Raw genomic sequence first — 24,036 nt, forward strand, 5'->3', positions numbered from 1 at the left:
GAAATGTTACTCGCAATCTAAATAACTGCAATTATATAACTTTTATAGGATGAGATAAACCAGCTGCAATTATTAATCAAGAGATCAATAATTATTAGTTATCTTTCAATCGACAATTAACGATAAAAGTGAGATTCTAGTATAGGAGGCTACAAAGAAGATCTTTTTATAACGAAAGTAAATAAGATGATAATCTGGGGTTTTCGATATTTCATTATGTACCTTTTCAAAAATTATGTTATTTTTTATTTTATGTAATTATCAAGAAGGAACAGGCCATGTTCTATAGAGGTTGTCAAGAAATTCTTGTAAACCTATGAAAGTACACAAAATTACTTTTTTCAAATCATTTTCTGGCATTTTAAAGTCAAACATCACTTTTGTCACGAATTTGACACAATTTCTTAAAAATGAGTAAATTTGGCGAAACTTGGAATATTAAAAAGTTCACTGCCTGCGGTAAAGTATATTCTTCAATTAAAAGAACATTTGCTTAAATTGATCAATTAGTTTCCGAGATATTTGTCTCATCTCTTCGAAAACTGATGTTCCGAGAAAAACGCGTTTAAAGTTTTACGTGATGAAAAGTGCCTATGCGATTTTGAAATTTCCTTTTAACTACATATTCTTGAAATATCGTAGAAAGTGAAAAACGAGAGGAAAAGACTACGATTCTTTTCAAGTTCTAGACCGGAACCGCCCATTAGTTTCATCAACTGACATGCATCAATCGATTTATTCAATCGTCGACTTCTTTTGCAAATCGCACATTTAATTACATGAAATATGTGAATCGATTGATGCCCGACATAGTACCTTTAGAAGTGCCATGTTTGAAAAATATAAAAGTTTTATATTATATTCCTTTTACAATATAATAAAAATACAATAATAGAACACAACATAATAAAAATAACTGCGACAAACTTTACAAGTTATGACAACAATTTCATTTAAAAAAAAGGAGGGTGTCGACAGCGTTGGTTACAGCATTTTGACACTCCGTCGCACGTTATTCATCCTGCTTTGCTAAATATTCACTCAGGCTCTACCGAAGGTGCCGGTATACAGAAATATTGTTTGCGTATCTTCGGCGAGGAATTTACGGCATTTTCATTCGCCTATAAATACTAGGAGTATCGAAATAAAGATTTTATCAAATGTAAGACAGAAATATCTAAAAGTTGATATAAATTGTCTTCCGATATATTGATTATTCCGATCGGAACGATCGATGGTACGGGCAAAAACAATCGATAATTATCGATAGCGAGAATGATCGACAATTATCGATCGTACCATCGATAGTTCTCCACCTCTACTGATTAGCGAAGGAGCCAGCCGGTAAACTTTAAGAACCAATTAACGCAGTCATTCCCTCCCACGAGGTCGTGCGGCGTGAACTGGGGAGCACCCTAAATCGTCGATACGCGACGCGGCTCGGCGTCAATAGCGGGGCCGGCACACCGACAGTCCGACACACCGACGGCGGCGGCCCGTTGTCCCTGTCTCTCTCCTCTCGCGTCCGTCGTGGCATCGCATTGTCGGCGCAGACGCCGTGGCAGCGCTTATTGATCGCGGCTGTTGGTGGTGCTTGGTGTCCCTGCACGCGTTATGCGTCGTCGTCTTTCGCTACGTAGCAACGGTGCTGGACAGGGTTCTCGCGCGTTTCCGTTCTCGGTGCCGAGGTAGCCGATAGATGTACCGGTACAGCAGACTCGAGGCAGATCTGAGGCGGGTCTGCCTCTGAGCGGCAGTAGTGCGCGTGAAATCGCAGTCGAACAGATCTACCAAGGAAGAGATCGGAGGAAGATCGAGGACCAGGGATGGCGATGCGATCGACGGGCACTACGTCGATCGTTCTGTGAACCGGAGCGTACCATATTCCACTCCGTTCAGCTTGGTCCTCGCCGAGCCGGGACGGGAGAGTCCCCTTGTCCTCGGGGAGAAGGATCGCGGACGCGGGCCGGGCGGCCGAGATCGCGCTAGCAGGTGGTTCGCTCGCGCAGACGGCGAAGGCGAGACGGCGTATCGCGCGATATCCTTTCCACGTCGAGTGAAAGTGACCGGCGGTGAAGCGTTCCCGAGTCGGCCGGATGCTCGGCCGAATGCTCGGCCGACAGGTGCGTTCGTAGAGCCTCTGTTCGCCGGTGCCGGCGTTGCACTCCGCGACGACGACGATTGGTTCGGCCAGCAGCGCTAACCGTTCGCCGACCAATCCCGTGAGCGCGCAGCCAGCCAGCCAGCCGGCTTTTCCGTGGCCCCTTTGCCGATCGACTTGGCTACGACGACCCGGCTCGAGGAACACGAGGACCAGGTCCTCCCCGAACAGGAGCCATGAGTCTGCTGTCTTCTTCCATCGGCAGCGCCCGTTGCCTCGCCGACGAGGAGATCATCCGCGACGACCACAACATGCTCCAGGGTAAATCTTCCGTTCGTTTATTTCAGGTTCGCGGCCTCAAGGTCGGTGCGTGTGTGCAGTCGCGAGCCACCGGAATATATCCGCGAACAAGTTTTCGTGGCCGACCTCGAGACGCGATCGATCACAAGCAACGAACGTGCTCCTCCTATCCGTGTCTCTCTACGTGCACCACACCCACGCGACCGTGTTGTCCCCTTGTTCCCTGGGAGTTGTTCACGGGTATCAATGGGGCGAACGCTTCCTGGTGTGGTTTCACGATTTTTCGGAGCGGCCCGTCGTCTCCGCTGCCGATCGTACCAGACCGTCCGGCCTCGCGTGCTAACTATCTCCTCCGGCAACACTTTGACGGTCCGAGCCTCGGTGACTCATCGACACGGCTTCTGAATCGAATAGTTGCTGCAGCTGCACCGGGGCCTTGAGCGCACGCGATGCATGTCTCTCCGGCCGTTCAGAATGAAAGCAACAGACCTACGCGACGTCTCGGGTTCTTCCGTGCCGGTATTTACAGCAACGCTGTTCAGGTAAAAGGACCTATTGTGGAACGCCTCTCGGAGGCTAGAAGATCGTCGTCGATTTTATTACTACTTCGAAGAGAGTTATCGTTGCATATTTATTCTACCGTTTCGGTAAATTATTGTTTCTAGATAACGTAATGAACTTTGAAATATTTATTCAATATGAATATTATCTTATTGCGGAACACCGTTTTCGTACCGTGGCCCCGTGCTTTATGTTCAATGTTCCCAGTTTGGAACGGCCGTTTGAATTGAATATGAAACACGGACGCCAACTGTTCCATAAATCGGGGCAATAAAAGAATTGAAGCGCACGATATGTTCACAGTATGTTCTTGCGTTAGGAACACCTGTATTCGAATAAACATATTTTTACAGCCGATCGTTACGTAACAGTAGTTGCGCGAGTGAATTTATAAAGAACAATGTTGAAAAATATACGTAGCATTTTTATATCTACTTTCGTATGCTCTGTCTGTATTTTATTTCGTCGTTTGTGCTACTGTTTCAAGAATGGGTGACAATTCTCAGGTGGTGTTTCATAGATAGGTACTTTTACCTGATTGCTTTCCGATAGTTTCGGATCGTCTTCGCCGACGTATCGATCGCGTCAAAACTCCAAGCATATGGGCATAATAAACGATCGGGATAACGTTGTCCGTTTTTTTTCTCCATTGCTTGAGTCTTTGGTGCACGATTCTAGCTCTCGACGGGAAATGGTCGTGGCGAAAAGAATCTGGCGTTTTCGAAGGATATGTGCGTCTTTTCTGTCTGGGATCTAGAAACGATAAAAAGTTATCTGGTTTTCATTGACTCTTGAACCTTCGATCAATCCGCGTGGCATGACTTCGGCGCGATAAGCCGTAATTTATGGACGATAATGAACTTGTTCTTAACGGCGAGTCGGCCTGCGCCGCTCCGAACCAATTTCACTCTGGTCTTGTTCTATAGACGCTATTGATCGGCTTTTTATTACGTCCATTGGGATGAATGTTTTGATCGGCGCAGATTTTGGACTTGCGCAGAAACGACGACACGAGCAACGGACTCTCTAGAATTTTTAACACGTTTCGATTCAGGTGGTATATAAAGACAGAAGATTGGGAATGCAGAGCGAACGTTGAAAATGATTTGTTTTCGAGGCAGGAATTTGTTTCGAATCGTTTACGTAGTTAAGCAAACCGTTGGATGCTTATTAAATCGGTAATAGAAATTTCTACTTGGCAATTGATTTTGACTGAAGATGAATTTAATTTGAACATTACGTTTTTAATAATTTGTAGCTTGTAAAATATTTAATTACGTTATATTTAACCTACTAAAAATTATGGAACGGGAAATGTAAAGTGAACGTGGAAAATGTTTTGTTTTTGGTGCAGGAATTTATTTCGAATGGATTAGATAGTTAAATAATTTACTAGATGTTTACGAAACCGGGGATAGAAATTTTTACCGAGCAATTGACTTTAATAAATACGAATGAAGATGAATTTGCACGTTATTATATATTTTCAGCTTATAAAATATTCAGTTACATTGTGTTTAACCTGCTAAAATAATTATGGAATGTGAAATTTTATGTCCAATTTTGCGATTTTCTATTGCAAACATAGGCATCGCATATCCTTTAAAAATCTACAATCTAAATATTTGAAATCTATGATTATACAGGGTGTCCCAGGTTTTAATGTTCAAACTTTGTCAGTATATTCTATGGCACAAAGTATGAAAAAAATGTTATGTAAACATAGGTCATATAGAGCTTTATTAAGAAGTTATAACAAAAATTCAGAATAGGAATAGTAATCAACTAAAAAAAAAAATAAAAAATAAAAAAAGATCTTCGATCGATGTCAATTATATATTGTCAACAACGGTTATTAATACATTTCGAAATGTATTAATAAACACAGCTTACATAAACACACGGCATGTGCTGATTTATTCAAGCCAATGCTCGCAGTAACAGCAAGTTGATTACTATTCCTATTCTGAATTTTTGTTATAACTTCTTAATAAAGCCCTATATTTTTTTCTTACTTTGTGGCATAGAATACACTAACAAAGTTTGAACATTAAAACCTGGGACACCCTGTATAATAAATGTTTCACGTTAAAAGCACATTTTTTAATACGAGATAACAAATATGAAAATAATTTGCTATATTAATTCTTACCAATGAAATACGTTAGTGGTTAATATGCACAAATAAATGCGCAGTCGTTCGATATTAGGGATGGGTGGGGGGGGGGGGGTGCGTTAATAAAATATTTTATAGTTCACTGTAGAAGAATACATGAAGTAATTTTATTCGACAAGCATTCTTAATCACGTTTTATCTTCAAAGTATGTGGAAGGATTTCTTGGAGATAAGTTGAAGTTATTTGTGTCAGTCGTAATACTCTACTGTAAGAAAATGATTTCTACAGGCAATTGAACGCTCGAATCATCAAATTACAGAAGGTATTATTGTAGTGTTCGCACAATTTGCGTAACTTGTGAAATGTTAAGCATATATTTGCCTAACATCTGTTTGATTTAAAAAATATACGTACTTCATTATTTAAATAATGGCGTGAAAGTTTGTTCAATTGTATGAATATAGAAAAGTTTAGCACAAGGTTAATGCACTTCAACATAATACAATTTGATGTCTGTAATTAAATGATACAAATATTTATCAATCCTAAATCATAAAGGTCGATATATATAAATCATTGAATTAAATAAATATTAACTTAAGTTGTCCACACACAATAATAGATTTACTAACTGAAAGAAAAAATAAAGTTTATAAAAACTTTATTTTAAGTTTATTTTTTTGTTTTCATAAATACATTGTTTATTTCACTCTAGATGTTCTATAATGTTTACACGGTCAGATTAAAGTATTTTTGAAAACAAAACACAAAACGAAGATTTTGCTATTGTTTTATTAACGTGTTTATTTCTTTGCACTTTGTGCATTCGTATATAGACGTATAAAATCAACAGCATAGACGTAATTGAATCATTTAAACCCTATTAACGTGAATTGAGCAATCAGTCTATTTAAAACGATATTACGTCTTTTTTGTATCAATTCCCTATATCAAATTACGACGTGGAGATGTTTAATTAAAGTTATTGTTACCTTATTTTATTATTACCTATCTGTGCTTTTGACGTGACACGCGGTTCAATGAAACTAAAATAAACTGCAAATAAATAACGAGCTATTATCTAAGCTATTATCTATAATCCAAAAAATCAACAAAATTAGGATATAGTCTTCATTGCAAGAAATAAATACCATACTTCATGAAGAAAATCTAGCTTGAAAAGGCGATAAACACGTCTCAGGAGATACAGTCAACCATGACCAGACAAGACCTACTCAATAGCGCGTGTGTTTCTCGACTCTTCGAACACATTTTCCTGAAGACAAAGCTTCAAATACAATAATTTCATTTTCTATATTTTATTTGTTAACAGAGTTATCGCCGTGATTATACTACGAATATATTATACAATAATAAATATGACATCATAATAAAGTTTGATTAATGGACTTAGACTAAATCCATTTTATTCTCGTTTAACATAATAAAATTTATTCAGCGTTTTTAGCTGCGATGATTGAATAAGACCGTCATTGTCAAGGGAATGTTAGTGACAATTGAAGTGCAACTTACTATCAAATAATTTATTGGAACAGTTAACATGTAACCCACGGATAATAATAGCCTTTATCATGGGCTGGGAATGAATTGGTAGTTCTTTCTGTTACTATAACACATTTTCTCATTTAACGATCAATGTAATATCAGGCACCATTAAATACTTAATAATTTCAGATATGATTAGATAATAAAGTATCGACGTTACTGCTAATGTAGGTGTTACGTCATGATTCTGTTTAATATAAAGTAGAGATATTAGAGATAGATCCTGTGCAACCTATATTGAATGTTTATTATATTATTACTAAAAGTGTGTGCTTAGGTAGACGCAGCTATTTCGTTTGTATATTTTGGATACGTATGTATTATTGATCATATTACCTCTCTATGTTGCATCATTAATTATTTTCCTGAATGCACTCTATCTTCATTGGATCAAGTGTGTGACCTTTTTATTAACGAAGTGAACAAATTAATTGGAACTGTGATTTTTTTTTTATATAGAATCTAATTTTATAAATTAATTCTAAATATGACTTAATTCTGTAAATTTTCTTCTCTTGTTGTGGTATTGAACACGCAAATTCTTCATAGTCCAAAGTAACGTTTCAAAAAAATATTTTCGAAGATCCAGTGATTTTTCGAAAAAGTTTAGATTCGTTTTATCCTTCGTAAGTGTTTTAAATAATATTTCTGGCACACAGCGAAGATCTTTTCGAGTAGAGAAGATAAAGAGTATCGAATAGAGCTCGGATAACCTCTGACCTTTTTCTTAAATTTCGAAATTCTTATCCTTGACATTAATATTAAGATATCCATGTATCGATGTTATATTTCAGATTTAAACATCTATTCCAGTTTTTCAAAATTCTCTCCATTTTATTTATCACTATTTAATGTTTTAACTTCGTTTCTGTACTCGAGAAATTCGTTTTCGCTTCGTCAGTTTCTTTATTACTGTTGTTAACGGCATTGTGTACGAAATTATACCGCATCATAAGTTACACGCATGACATTCGCTTTATAATCATCCTTGACACAATTTTCTATCGTACCGTTTTAGTGCAGTAGATACAAAAATAGAAGAATCGTTTTAAAATCGTTGACGGTTTTTTCACATCATTCTACATTCTTTTGCATTTAACAAATAGCTTAACGTTATGTACACGTCGAAATAACGTCGAAGTAATCGCGAATGTAAAAATAATAATTGAAATCGTTCATTAATAATCATTAAATATTGTTTATTGTAATTTTTGCGCAGTTGTCAGTTTGGGTAGAAAATGCACGAATGTGTATTTTGTTCGAATTCTAGAATATTTTATAAAAATCTATCGTAATGAATTTTTTATTAGCAATTATTTACCTATTCAATATTAATTCTATCATTCATCATGTTATGTATAATATACACATATCTTGATTACAAGAGATTCGTTCTGCTTTAATTCAAGTTTTCAATTGAACTTATTTATTCAAAGTCTTATTATTACAAATTACAGTAACTTAGGAATAAGATAAATTGTACAAGTCGAATAGTAAAGTGGAGTATAGGAAATAAAATGAATGAAGAGTTACTAAAATAATCAATCTTTATAGAATATGATTGATAGTTTCATGAATTCAATTTAATCGCACACATTTATAACATTTCGACATATCTATTATATGGAAACTGTACAGAGACTTCTGACAAAAGAAAATACATGGAGTCCGAAACTTTTGCTGGACACATGGAGCTCCGTCGATTCTAAAATAATAGGGCAAGCCGATTAGCTGATAACTCTTTGTATACAAAGATTAAGTTATGTGTAGTTTGGTATTGTGCAAGAGTCGGAAACCGAAGAGACAATACACAATGATAATTGGGAGAACAACCTGACGTTCCATCTATTGATACGGCAAGAAAGGAGTCTAGGAAATGCTGTTGTACTCTCTCCAATTAGCTATTATTAGATGTATAACATGCGGCTAGATAGTGCAGCTCTGAATATATTCAATTAGCACACGTGTAACGGATATCTATGAATATGAACTATGAATTCTTTTTATGATTCTATCAAACCGACGACGTGACACTGAATATTGTTACATCGTATTTTTGTGTTTATTATTACTAGACGGATTTTTATACAAAATAAAAATTGTCTACATTAGTTACAAGAAATAGAAACTAATTAGTAGGTTCATTATTTAAAATAAGACGTATATGTTCTAAAATAAGACATTGACGTTTAAAAATTTGTTTAATTTTTCTTCTATTTAAAATTTTGTCATAAAAGCATAGAATTTGCAATCTAATTATTACTGTAAGTTTGTCAACATTTAAATTTAACGAAAGCCTGTTGTTAATAAGTTGTTACATTATCCAATCGAAAGAAAGATTTTTTTTCCAGAGAAAGAAAGAGTTCGTTCGATTAGGATTGATAATATTGTCGTTCTGAATAATATTTTAAGAAATTCTGAACTTTCGATCTTCGATTTTTAAAGAATTGTTAGTAAATTGCTGGTAAATGAGGTGTTAAGATTATTTTTCTGTAATTTTGGATCCTCCAAAAAATCTTGTACATTCATTAGCATTGATTGAGCAACTTAGACACTAAATTAGTAAAATGTTCAGTCATTTGCAGCAAATGAAATGTGCATTGTTAATCTTATTACCATTTTTTCGGTACAATTTATGTTGTATACTTTACCGTTCCAGTCATAGTTCAATCGTCAATTGTATACTTATGCAACAAATTTCTCGAGTGATCCTATTAATTCGTTTCACTGTATACTGTTAAGTGTTAATGCGAATTATAATTAAAAACTTTTCTTATTAAAGTTAGTTTATCAAATAGTTATAAAGTTATTAAATACATAACATAAATATTTTATGCAATATAAAAATTGTCTGCATGTACTGTAAGAAACAGAAATTACTTAGGAAGCCTTTCTTATTTGTAATATTTTTACCAAGTTGAAAGTAAAATATCGATATACCTCAATTCTAACATTACCACTGTTTTGAATTGCAGTCGTGCACTTTTTTAATAAATGTTTAAAACCTGCAATCTAATACACTTGTAATTTTTATTATCAAAAAATGTATAAGAAAATTTGATTTACTTACATATGTATACATAAATATTAAAAGTTTGAAATTTATAAATAAATTATAAAAGTATATCAATTTAATATTCATAAAAAAATTATAGAAGTATATAATAAAATTTGAAATTATATTTTAATTTAAAATGAAAATTATAAATTTGCATAAATTACATAAGAACATAAGATTTATAAATAAATTTATAAAAGAATTAAATTTATTTATGTACTAATCATAAATTTATACATAAATTTATTTAAAATTATATATCAAACTATAATGAAAATTACAAATTTATATGAAATTATAATAATTATTTACGTAATTAATTGTTATATTAATTGTTATTTTAACTTAAGAGTCATTTATTATTTAGACAGGGTTTACAATAAAGCGTTAACGATCAATTTTTACCTCGTCGTTCAAGTTTACTTTCTTTGTTCACACATTGGTTTTCCTATTATGAATTGAATCATAACTGTCCTGCTGTTCCAAATAAAGCATGACGGTGTGCGTATGAAATAAATAAAAGTAACGCGTGATTTATGCATGCGGCTAGCACCATTACCGTTCACGTTTTGTTCTTACCTTTTAAGACCAGCCATACCTAATGTTACGTGGCATTCGGAGGAAGTGGTTATGCATACTTATGATTAGTGTTCGAGGCACACAGCATACTTTTATACAGTTTGCGTTACAAGAATGAGCATATCTGGAGCAAACGTAGCATTTATACTGAAAGTTGAAATCCTACGTGAGCAATGCGCTCTGCGGATGTACTATTTTCCTTAGAAATGTCAATTATTCTGATTAGCCTTATCTCGCGCAATCCGATTTCTCATTACATCAAGTGTTATTGCTATTGCTGCGTCAATAAACATTTGCAAGAAATAATATGAATTACAAACTGTACGAATTAATAGATGTAACTGAAAATTCTTTATAAAGAAACGTTATTAAACAATGTTTCCTTTTAGTGGATATTAAATTGTGATAGTATGATATAGAATTTGAACGAAATGTTTTTTTTCTAAATAGGTAATGAAAACGCTTAAAAATGCCATTATCAGACTTTTGCAGGAAATAATGTAATGTAACTCCACAATATTATAATGTAGATATTGTAATACAGAATACAATACTTGGAAAAGACACTTACACTACTTGTGTAAGATGATTGAAAAATTCAGTTTTCTCCACAACTAAAAAGGTACTATATATATATGTATGTACCCATACATACAAGGTTATCTACAATTGTAATTCTTTTTTTTTTGAATTTTGAAAATATCAAAGATAAAGAAAAGTTTTAGATGTATTTATTATGCTTTTTTATTGTGTACTTATACATATTTTTCAATCAAACCAAATCAAATTTTGTATTATATATAATTTAATGTTAGTAGTAATGTTTTAGTCCTAAATTTTTATTATTATAATATATTATAATATAGTATATTACATTACACTACATTACGTTCAATTACATTACGTTACATTATATTAAATCACAAGTGTGATCTTACCAAATTTTCCAAATTGCATATAATCTAATTACATTCGAAACAATGCTAGCAAAATGAGGAATACTCTTTTCAATATTAGAGAACAAATTAAACACACGAATTTAACTTTAAAATATTTCAGTGCTTCTTGCATTATAGCTTTTAAAAGACATTGCAATTTGAAATAATTACGAACCTTCTATGGAACTTGTTTAAGCGTTACTCACCCAGAACGACATAAAAATACTATTGCAATAGGTACTCTCACTCTAAGGAACCCCTCTAAGAGATCGTGTGTCTAACATGAAGGGTGCGAACCCTCCTATCGTGTTGCCACGAAACACCCCTTTTCTGTTTCCCTAAAAATTCGTGACGAGGATCAATAATTCCTTCGCCATGTGCAGTTAGCAAATATACGTTTCTTTTCGTTCGTAGATACACCTACATGCAGTGACTCGCTAAAACATTCGAACACCTTTTCAAATGGAGTAACTTTTCGAACATTGTACCATAGAGGAATTAGTTTACTAGATATCCAAATAAATTTTTGTCAAGATTGCAATTGGTTGGAATGACCAAAAAATATTACAAAACCATGTCTCTTGACTTTTTCTTATCAAAGGTTAGACAATGCACTTGGCAATTTATGTAAGTGCTGAACATTGTAACGAAATCGACTAACACAGGTTGGAATGACAAAAAAATATTGCAAAATCATGTCTCTTGACTTTTTTTATCAAAGGTTAGACAATGCACTTGGTAATTTATGTAAGTGCAGAACATTGTAACGAAATCGTTTAACACAGGGACAAGTTGCAAGTATTGAAAGATGTTTACTGTATCGTAATTATTGGTCAAAACTGGTGAAAATATGATATCAATGAAATTTTCAGCATGCCTAAAAGTTATAATGACCTACACTGTTGTAATGATCACTGTACAAATTTTCGTTCTAGCCTCCGTGAAAAATACTAATCTTTTTACGTATTCTCTAATAAACTAGACAATCCAATATCTTCAAGAAAATTCAACTCGTTTGATCCAAATTTAAACAATTTATTTCGTGTTTAAAGGTGTCTGAATATTTTATTAAGTGTCTGTATGTGTAAAACTTCTATTTCATGGCAAAGGTACCAGAGACGTAATAAAATTGATTAAATCTATTAAACACATTTCTTTTAATTTTCTAGTTTATCATATTTCACATGAACGATTATAAATATACAAGTTATTAATTGCTTTTTTATTAATAATAGTCTTTTCGACTATATGTCGATTCTTTTAATGGTGATATGCAAATGAAACCTATAAAGTAGTTTACTTGATGTATAAATATAAATTTCAGTATATTGAATTGATAGTGAAGTAATTTCGGTTTTTACCATAAGATAAGATTACTTCATTACTATCGATTAATGATTCAGAATTGAGAAGCTTGTTTAGTAATGGGAGAAAGTTATAGGGAACTGTGCTATACATGTATCAAGAATGTTGTAGTATGTGTTGATTTATGTATTCATTGAATTGAAGTTATTTCTCTACCATAAAACTAATAATATATGTATAAAGTAATATTTATTGTGTTTTATTTAATTTTCAGAATTTATGACATTGCATTAATTATATGTCTTACGTCACTACAATACAAATCTAACAATTATAGCATAATTTTTTAGATGTAGTTACGAATACTATAATTATAATGCGTAACTTTTTATTAATTTCATATGGTCCGTGCACATTTGTTAATGTTACAATAGCAGACTCTATTTTATAAAAATCAGTTTACTAAAATAGTTACCAAAATTAATTTCCTAAATGTGTACATCCGTACCTTTCTAAAAAATGCAATGTGTATAAATTAATTCTATTGTAATCAAACCAAAAGAAGAATAAACTTATACTCGACAGTATGTTATAATTAATAATCGTATTATATATTAATTAGGAATAAAATTGCTAGAAAATTATTTTTAGGTCCACGATGTAACGTACAATTCATCTAGCATAAAATACTGTAACACAATAGTAGAATTCTTTGCTAGAATCTGTTGTTTAATTCTGTAATTATACAGGATGTCATGTAACTGATGGTACACTCGGATAGGCATTGTTTCTACATAAAAAAATAAGTCGTAAACATAGAATAATTTTTGTTTCATTCTAGGTTCCCTTTTCAAGAAAAAATAAATACTATTGAACAGGAATCAGGTGACACGTCTGGTCATTACATAACAATTCTACGACACAACATCTTTAAACTCAGTTTTCTCGAAAACAGAGCTTTAAATAAAAAGATGTTATTTTTTTCGACTTATTTTTCGATGTAGAATCTGCCCCTGTCCGGTTGCAACAACAGTTACATAACACCCTGTATAACGTAATGAATTCGTATGTAAAATATCACGTTAAAGTAATAAGATCGTGATTAGCAATGTTATTATTTATAAAATAAAGCAAATATAAATGCCACAGATTAAACAATATGGCTTTAAAGGTTTAATCAAATTGTTCGGTCACACATTCAAGAACAATTTATGGTCACGTAGTTCGCAACAGTTAGAGGAAATTGGTTCTCGAGGAAGTGTAACCCTTCCTGCCAGACTGCCACTAGACCGCCACTTTATTTCGTCCCGCAAACAATAGGGTATTCCGATTATTATGGTCAACATTGCAATTAATATACTAATTACAGTTAAACATAATACAGTTAAAGCGATGCGTGATCCATGTGAAAACGCATTCTTAAAAACGAATTAGCTGGGAACGTAATGTGCATTTTCTCATCGTGCATCTACGGCTATATGCAAGTATGACACTCTGACTTTTCCCGAAGAGGAAAGCAATCTTATCGCTCCGTTATTTTCGTATCATAACATGTCGCAACATTGTCCATTGATCTTTACACTTTAGCGTGTGATTCGTCGTATCGTGTCCATCATTTTACTCGGGCAACGTTAATGCTATCTAATTAATTAGCATTATTCTATCTATCCACAACAAGATTGGAATGATATCAAAAAGTGCTATATATCGAAATTATATGGTGACGAATTACACTCCCCTCCAGAAGTATTAGCACACTCACAGAAAATTAAATCAATTTAAGAAATCTATAGGAAATTATTATAATTTCTTCAGTTTACTTCAACGTTAATAATATTAAGCTGTAACAAGTACATATGTCTATTTCCATACATATATATATTATAATAAAAGTAACGTCAATTTTACGAAAGAAAATTATATTTTCTTTTCATCGATATATCCACTGCGTTTTTTAATTACTTCTTGGACTAACTTTGGTATCCGTTTAATTACTTTGTCTACTGGTATTTCTGATTCTATTTTGTTGCATGCATGTTGTAGCATACGTTTTCACCGAACAAAATGCAATAAATTGGTAAACTAATGTAGAAGGATACAAAATTATTCAATTAGTAAGTGACAATTACAATTTATAATTTATGGCATTAGCAATGATCCTCAATCCGTGTTTATAATATCATAATTGCAGTAACTCGATACAAACGCAACCAACGCTGCTTAGCAGCGGCTGTTGAATGTTGGTCGTCGACCAAAATGCAGGACGTAAACATAAGCCAATGATTTACCTTTTTCCAATTCAGAATAATGTGAATAGCACCTCTCTTGATTTCTCTCAGTGCCTGCTGTTACTTTCTGAAGAAAAAAATATAGTCTTCCATTTTAGAAAAAATTAGTACGATCTTCAGATCTTCTATACTACTTCACCCACAAGAAAAAAATTAATATTATACGATGTAGTCCGTCCTACCAAACAACTTTTGTAGGAACATTTTTTTAATAACTATAACTCCTTCTGAGATATCCGGTTATACTCACTTAAACGAGGCATCCTGTATTATGTGGCAGTATTCTTTTCATAATTGTCCAGATGTGAAGTTAATTAAGTAACTAGAAAAAATGAAATAATGCAAAATCAGATAAGAGGTGTCATTGCTTTTGTTGTAAAAATAATAATCAGAGTATCAACAGTACCTGTTCAGAAAAAGTTTGTCTCAGACTACTTATTATTAATTAGTAATTATATATATATATACTAGACTGCGTTTTTGATGTATTTATAGCAAAAATAGGTGGGTGGGTAAAACTGAAAATGATAAAAATATTAAAAAGAACTAAGAATATTGGTATACTAATTTCAACTCGTTAAAATGTGATTAAAGAAAGGTAATTATACTTGGTTCGTTTCTCTTGCAGTTGATGCAACGAATTTTTATCTTCCATAACGAGTCTAGTGTAATTCGTATACGAAATACGGATGAAGAAGTACATAATCAAATGAAAAATATTATTTTGACTGACACGCTTAACGTTTAACGCTTTAAAACGTACGTATAAAAAAATTGATAAATAAAATGATAAATGATCCCAAGCATATTCGGTTAAATTTTAGTGAAAAAGGTCCGCCGTTCGAGCGTTGATATTAAGTTCTCGCAGTAAGGAAGTGTTCCGTGATTTATGTATGACGATACAACCCTGAAATCCTTTTTCGACAACGCAGCAAGAAAGTGTTCAGTGAGTAATGCATCGCAATATAGCCCTGAAATCCTTTTTTCGACAACTCACTTTCATTTATGACGTTCACTTTCTTTCACAAAATCCGTATATCTCGTTATAAACGCCGCGCTGGCGTGCGCGCAGCATCGAAGGCACGGAAATTGAAGCGTGCACAACGTGACGCGTTGTTAACGAGGCTCGAAATGTATCACCTGTAAGGTGTACGACATATTTATGGATCGCTGCGTTTATTCTGCGACGCGCGAGAAAAAAATCGCTCGCGTAAGCGGTTCTTCGAAAGGGAGAAAGGAAACCGAACTTTCTCGCAGGACGACACACAATCAAAATATTATACGTGCCTATTTCCGACCGCAATGGGTAGAAGTAACACAATCTCTCTCCTGGCATTGACTTCTGCGCCGTGTCCGAGGCGAGAAACACCTCGTGAAGTGTGCTTTACTTTCCGTATTGTCTGCTGTCCAAGCTTCTGGTTGAACGCTTCAAGGCTCCGCTGAAAACTATCTCGCAGCCGGGGTTAGCGTCAAAAGCGTTACGCATTTTCTGCTAGAGTAGTGTTACAACAGGGAGCTTTTGTTATACGATACCGGCCGCGCCGCATTGTTGTAGACCGTTGCATCTAGTTTACGCCGGCAAATCCGTATACGAGAAGATTTCGTCAGAGTCGCGCAAATTGTGCCGAGCATAGCTATTTTATTGGCTATGACCAGCAAGGATGTAATGGACAGTTGAGCAAAAAGTAATATAATTAATGATTTATGATTACAACTCGTTAGTTATGATAGCTAATTTATGATCATTTATATTAATTTACAGTGAGAAGCAAAATCGAGTCAACACTTTTAAAACGGTATACACAATAGTGTTCGTACACCTTTTAAAACGCAATAACTTTTTCAAAACTGAATTAAACGACTTGATTTTTTTTAGATGATAGAGGGTCTAGTCTACTAAACGATGGCTAAAAAGCTTTTTCTTTAATTTTGCTATTAGTTGGAATGAAAAGAAAAAATTAAAAACCCTCGTTTTTAACTTTTTTATCTAAGCTTATAACGAAAAATTAAAAAATCCCTTTTGTAGACCTTGGTAACTTATATACGGGCTGAAAATTTGATCGAAATCGGTTAACCCAGAGTCGAGCTACAGGCGTTGAAGGATTTTAAAAACTGCAGATTTCTTGCAGTTTTTTAAATTTGTTGTAACTCGTAACAACGTGAACCAATTTCGAAAAATTTTCAACATGCATATAAGTTACAGAGATCTACGAAAGACATTTTTTAAATTTTCGTTATAAGCTCGGATGAAAAAGTTAAAAAACGAGAGATTTTTATTTTTTTGTCAGTCATTGTCTAGTAGACTAGTCTCTCTATCATCTAAAAAAAAATTCAAGTTGTTTAGTTCAATTTTAAAATAGTTATTGCGTTTTAAAAGGTATACGAACAATTTTGTGGGCCACTGTACCTTCTTCAAAACTGATCTAAATGACTTCAATTTTACTGTAAAGGACTAATTTACTGTACAATGACTGAAATACTTTCTTGTTTAATTTTGTTATCCTTTGAAATAGCAAAAATGTAAGAGAGACCCTTGTTTTTTCGCTTTTTTATCTGATCCTATAATGCAATTTAAAAAATGCATTTGGTACTTCTCGGGAACTTATATACGCATGTTGAAAATTGTTGTTTCACTTTCATCACGAAAAAATCACTGACCATTTACAGCGTGAAATAATAAAAGTTTACACCGTTGCCACGGGAAGACGTAACGTAGAGGTACAATATGGCATTGTGCGTTTCTCATTGCTGGCATCATTCGTTGCGCAATGGAACACACAGAGTTGTAATTTAGCCGGTGCTCTGCAGCTACTTCAATGAAAATGTGAGAACCCTCTGACTTTTTCTAATTAGTCTCGCAATTGTCGAAATAAGTACATGTTGCGTTCCAGTCCGGCTACATTCCACCTCAAGTTTTCATTCTTGAAAAATTCTGAAATCTGCCTGTTCTTTTGCTTCTTCGTACGCTGGTGCATACATGCATGTATGCATGTACATATACACTGCAGCTTTCTTCCTGCTGGACGATTAAGACCCGGAAGTCGACATTTATCCACTATCGGTGTAAATGTGTTTTGTTATTTTTAATACTTCTTTTACATGATTCTAATTAACTTGTAGACTGCTTTCGAATAATCAAGCTTCGTGCAATAAATTATAATTTCGACTTCAGCTGAAGTAGAAATCCTTTGGCTGAGTATATAAAACCGTGGTTATTTTAAGTTTACCGCGATACGCGTTTTAATAAATAAGTAATTATTTGTTTTCTTGTATGAGTCATGTGACAGCTATATAAAATCTTTTTTATTTTTACCTCTTTGTTTTATAACGTGTATTAGTATACATACACATACATATATACATATTAGGGGTACCAATAAGTAATCACTTATTTTACATTCGTAGACAAATTTTTTTTTAAATAACATTTCTATTTTTAATCGATTATATAATCATCGTCATTATGGATAAATTTTTGCCATCATTTCTGCAAAAGTTCAATCCCCTTTTTGTAAAAATCTGGCGGACGTGACTCAAAATAAGATTCAAGCTGTAAATAATTAAAGGTTTTATTTCTTGGCGAATGCTTCAGAAACCTGAATAAATGATAGTCCGACGGTGCGATGTCTGGGGCGTATGGAAGGTGTGGTAGAACTTCCTAACCTGACTGCTTAATTTTTTCTTGAGAAGTTTCGCTGCATGAGGCCAGGCATTATCTTTATTGGCCGCAGATAACAGGTGTGGAATAACCTTGTATTGTAGTAACCCTGTTATATACCTTGCCAATTTCATTTAGGTGCCTTTGTATGGTGGACCATGGGGATCCAAGGCTTCTTGATAATTCCTGTATACTTGACCTTGGATCGGACTCCACTAGAGATTTTAAGGCATCATTATCGAATTGAACTGGACGTTCACTTCGATGCTTGTCTGACAGGTCATAATCATTAGCAGCAAATCTTCTGAACCAACGTTGACATTTGTTCACTTACAACACATCTCCAAATGAATCACAAATCTTCCTTGTTGTTTCTGTTGCATTAAATTCGGTGTAAAAATAAAAAAGTACTCAATTACGAATATGGCTTTTAGAAGGTACAAAGTCCGCCATTTTGTTGCAGGATCATACAAAAATTTATATTATTGGGAATAAATTATTAACAAACTGGTTGAAGAATAATACTAAACAAATTTGTGCTTACACTTGTCCGATTGTCACAGAACTAACGAGAAATAAAGCCTTGGGAAAATAATTGATTACTTATGGATACTCCTAATATATGTATAGTGATACAATACAAAAAGTAAGAAGAAAAAGTAAGAAATAGTGTAATATATATAATGAATATATAATAAATCTGTATAGTGCAGAAAATATAATAAATGAAAGATTATCAAACATACAATTAATATTGTTGCTAAAATAAGAATAGAAATGTATGATTAATAAAAAAATGAGGGAAAATTAGGTTGTAGGATGGTGAACAGTAACTGAAATTTTTTTTTTTTTTCACGGTTTTAACTACACTTGAAGTGGAAAATAAATTTACTTTTCTTTCTGTAACAGTCTGGATCTTAAACTAAATTAACGGATCATACTAATAAACATTGTTCAATTATATACGGTGCCATGCAACTGACGGTATAACCGACAAGGGGATAATTCTACATGCAAAAATAAGTTGAAAAAAATAAAATTTTTTCATTTAAGGCTCCGTTTTCAAGAAAAATTAAATTGAAAAAATAGTATTATTGAATTGCAATCAAGTCATACTACAAGCCACGCGAACTTGACGCATTTTTCTAATCGGTTTTCTCGAAATCGAAGCCTTAAATAAAAAAATTTTGTTTTTTTTTTCGATTTATTTTTTGATGTAGAATCAACCTGTATCAAGTTGTATCAATAGTTGCATGACATCCTGTATGTTTAACACGTTGTGTTTCACGTTTATATTCATAGTTATATTTAAATACCGTGTCGGTCACATTTGGGTAATACGAATTTCTCAAAATTAACTAATTTTAAAAATTAATTTTTATTGTAATATGTTCGAGCGAACTGAATTTCACTAGGTTATTTAGGATGCGAAATAAAATACCATTCACGGTGAATGAAGTGTAATTCTCTAGTTTCAGTTTCATTAATCAAATTACTTAAATTTTGTGGGAACCTTTTGGGTTGATTTGCGGCACTTAACGTGTTAATCAGTAATTGGATTCTTGCTATTAAATCTCCCTCCTGCAACATTTAGGCCAAATCGACTGAAAATCAAAGTTTAACTTTTGACTGTAATTTTCCCAGATATGAAATTAATGTAACAGGTTATCACGAGACTGCGGATTTTATGCAAAATAAAAATTGCACTAATTACAAGATACAGGAGCTTCGTAGATGATGGTTCCGCTTTTTAATAATGTTAACCGTTTTTTAAAAATTTTAACCGTTCTTTATCAATTTTAACGATTTGAAAATAATACAATTGTATTTTCATATTCTTTGAATGTTTTCACTGTTTTTTATTCGATCTATTAATTTTTTTGATAAATGCATAAAATCCACAGTCTAGTTATCACTATAAACAACATCGCAGGAATGTCAACTTCGATCGAATTTAATCATGAAAATCTCACCATACCGATTTCCTCAAAGGCGTGCAAGTGTTAAGCGATCTGTCTAGACAGAGATTTATTTCTTATCAATCTTATCTGATTGATATTTACGTGGTTTTCCCATTCAGACCAGGTTTTCCTATTGAATAAACACGTTACTGAATGCACGAACCAGACAGGAGTAATTGAATTAGTAACCGAACTACTTTTATCAACAATGTTTATACGAGCACTATGAGTGGACTAACAGGTTGATAATTGGAACATGGCCACGAACAGTCATTCGATTAACTAACACACAGTTTCGCAGACGTCTGAAATAATGACCATATTCGCAGTGACCGCGGAAGGGACACGTAGAGCAAAGTTTGGAATTATCTAATGAACATTGAATAAATTACGGTACACCGAGTCGGCCCGATATCAAGCGCGGAGAAAGTTCTGTTTATCGAGCATTTTTGCGACCGAGCGAACGATAAGAAACGTAATAAGTGTCAAAATTTTCAAGCAGGAATTTTTCATTTGTTCTACGGTGTCGGAGATCGCACAGGTTATCGGTTAGCTTATGGTGAAAGTAGTGTTTGCTGTTTTCTTAGCTTCGACTCGGAAGGCAAATACGGAAGAGTTTTCTCTGGCTTTTGACGGTGCTAAAAGTATTTGCATAGAATAATCTATGGAAAATCTGATTGGTAATTATTATAGTACATGTGATAAGATTTATTCGTGCCAGACGCAACGTTTAAATCACAGCTGATACAGTAAGTTTCTAGTTCTCTTATCAGCCGCTCGACTTAGGAAAAATTTCGCTGAGTATCGCGGAATGTAACTACGTTCTGCTTGTTAACTGAGAGAATTATTTCGCTCGGTATATAAATTTAAATTAATATCCAAATTATACCCAATGCCTGAAATGATACTTGGAAAGTAAATATATGGTTGACGCGTAGCCGTTACGTCATTAATGTGCTTCAGAAGATATTGATTTATTTATAATGTTCGTGAAAGTCACGTTAACCACAGTTTTCAAAGTCATTCGTACGAATTGGTGTAATTAATCAATGTGCAAGTCATCCCTTTCGCATTTTTCGGCGATAAGGAAAACAATTTTTCTTGCAAAAACAACACTTTCCAGTTTCTTCATTGCTTTTCTAATATTGTTGTATCATTAGCTATATTTTCTGCATCTTTACACAGTTAATCTAAATTCGTTCATTTTTAGAAGTCGCATTAATTTTAAAAAGTACGACGTAAAAACATTATTTTTTAACGAAGTCAGGAAACAGTAAGTGTTCTAATAAATTTACAGTATATTTTCATTAATATTTCCCACATTTTGTTATCATTGTTGTATGAATTTCAGTTTGGTTAGCTTTATTTTTATATATTAATTATTATGACTCTGTTTATAGGTATAACATTTGATTATATGAACCGTCCATTGCACAAATCGATTAACTTCACTTTTTGAAAAATCTTAAATTCTTAAATAATCTTTTTCAGTCTTTTCAACATTATTTCCAGATCGTATTTTGGTTTAAATTATTATAAACAATTGTTTCATTTTGTCAGTGGTTTTCAAAAATAAAATTATACTCTTATAATCCAAATGAGTAAAATTAATAATAATGTGGGTGTGCAATATAGTGAATCGTCTGATGGTTCTTCAGTACGATTTATCAACAAAAAGTCTGGCTCAAGAAAACGTTTATGGTTATCTTCGGATTCTTCTAATTGCAACAGTAAAAATATTGCTACAAACACATTGATTGGGAGTAAAAGGAGTTGAAATGTTGATATTTGGGCCCGAAATGTACAAGAGCTCAAAAGAACAGAAGGTTTGGTATACAGGAATAGAGAAGGAAATTTAATATCTGCAAAAAGATTTGTCGATATAATAATGTCATTAATATAAGGCGTCATCAATATATGTCATTAATATAATTAAATTGTATTAATAATTAAGTAATTAATATAAGGAAATCTGTAGTAGTTTGACCACAAAGATCACAAAGTTTGAAAAATGTAGATCAGCCTTTATTATATCCTAAAGGTAGAACTGTTACAAGGGAAAAAAGGAGACAAATGATGGACCTGCTGAAACTCATTCCACCTGTTAAACATGATTACTATAAAAACTTGAGAACAAATCGAAGTGACGAATCCTCACATACAGCTGATGAAGAAGATATCATTTATATTGCCGAAGAAAATTAATCACAAATAATAATATATTATAACAGAACCATTAATATTCATTTTTATGAAAAATTTGTAATAAAAATATCTTATAATTTTCTTTTTCTGCGTTAAAAAACTTAAAAATTTAAGCACTGAATTTAAATTTATTACTTTATCCACTTGCCAAATTGATTAACTCTTCCAGTAACATAAAAATGGTAACATTACTAACGATTACCTTTTGCCTATTTTTTCTTATTAATTTTATATACCGTTAGATAAAAGTTACATTTGTATTTATGCATTCTAGAATATTTATTTCGATTTAAATTCTAAAGGGAATTGTAAAAAACAATATACATACATTATTTTATTGCATTTCTCCACTTTCTGTTTTATGGAGTTAATCAATTTGTGCAGTAAAAAAATAAAAATGTTAAATCAGATTGAGCACGGACTAAATGTTGTCTTTTATCTAAAGTAATATCTATTTTCATAGAATAGTTCTTCACAAAAGCAGATTTAATTCGCATCTGTAATCCACTTAGAGGAAACAGAAATTGCACTCTCAACAACATTGAAGTTACATCTTTAATTCAAACTCGCAAAGCTTTGTTCAATCAGAAAGAAAAAATGTGCATTGTAGAAACGTAAATAAAAAACACATTCATAAACGTGTGTGTTCTCAGAGTTCAATAATATATTATAATGCTTCTAATTAAAATTTCATATAAGAATACTCAGCATATTATCGATTATAACACTTCTTGGAAAAAGATTGCGATATATTTTATATAATACACAATCCTTTAAATAAAATTAATTAAACATTGATTTAAAATTGATTTAAAGTAATTATCAAAAAATCCAACATTTGTACACGTTTGACCCAATTTAAATTTTTTATCGGTGTATCCATATGTACAGTCAGTGTCCAAAGTATTCGTAGACCTTTTAAAACGGAATAACATTTTTATAATTAGACCAAATGATCTAAATCTTCCTCAGATGTTAAAAGATGTTACTAGACAATGGCTAAAAATTGTTTTCAAAAAATGCAATTAGTTGACATGATAAAAGAGTAAAAAATAATGTGTTCTCAACTTTTTTATCTGAACCTATAACTAAAATTTAAGAAATTCATTTTGTAGATCTCGGTAATTTATACGCATGCTGAAAATTTCATCAAAACCGGTTATAAAAAAATATGAAAAAGTTATTCCGTTTTAAAAGGTGTACGAATACTTTGCACACAGACTGTATGTAACATACACTTCGTTATCGATAGATGAAGGGCACGAAATATTCATGACAGACGTATTGGCATGCGCCTTATAAATTATGTATATCTGTAACACGGATCTATCGAGACTGTGGCCTTACAGAGCGCACTCGCCTTCTTGTTGAAAGCAGTACGAAGCAAAAATGTTTGCGA

General features: G+C 33.0%; 1 protein-coding gene across 2 annotated transcripts in view; it reads left to right on the plus strand.

Moving 5' to 3' along the window:
• The window catches only part of centrocortin (cerebellar degeneration-related protein 2-like), a 227,341-nt gene that overhangs the window by 65,693 nt on the left and 137,612 nt on the right, over window positions 1-24,036 (plus strand). The window contains exon 1 of one of the 2 annotated variants that reach the window (XM_033476929.2): window positions 1,420-2,422. The exons of the other annotated variant lie outside the window; for it this stretch is intronic. Within the exon in view, the coding sequence (XP_033332820.1) occupies window positions 2,338-2,422 (85 nt within the window). The 5' untranslated portion in view covers window positions 1,420-2,337. Of the gene's footprint in view, window positions 1-1,419; window positions 2,423-24,036 lie in introns of those variants that run through there. 2 annotated transcript variants of the gene reach the window in all.

Source organism: Megalopta genalis, chromosome 1 (genome assembly GCF_051020955.1).
Source record: "Megalopta genalis isolate 19385.01 chromosome 1, iyMegGena1_principal, whole genome shotgun sequence".
NCBI classification, from domain to species: Eukaryota; Metazoa; Arthropoda; class Insecta; order Hymenoptera; family Halictidae; genus Megalopta; species Megalopta genalis.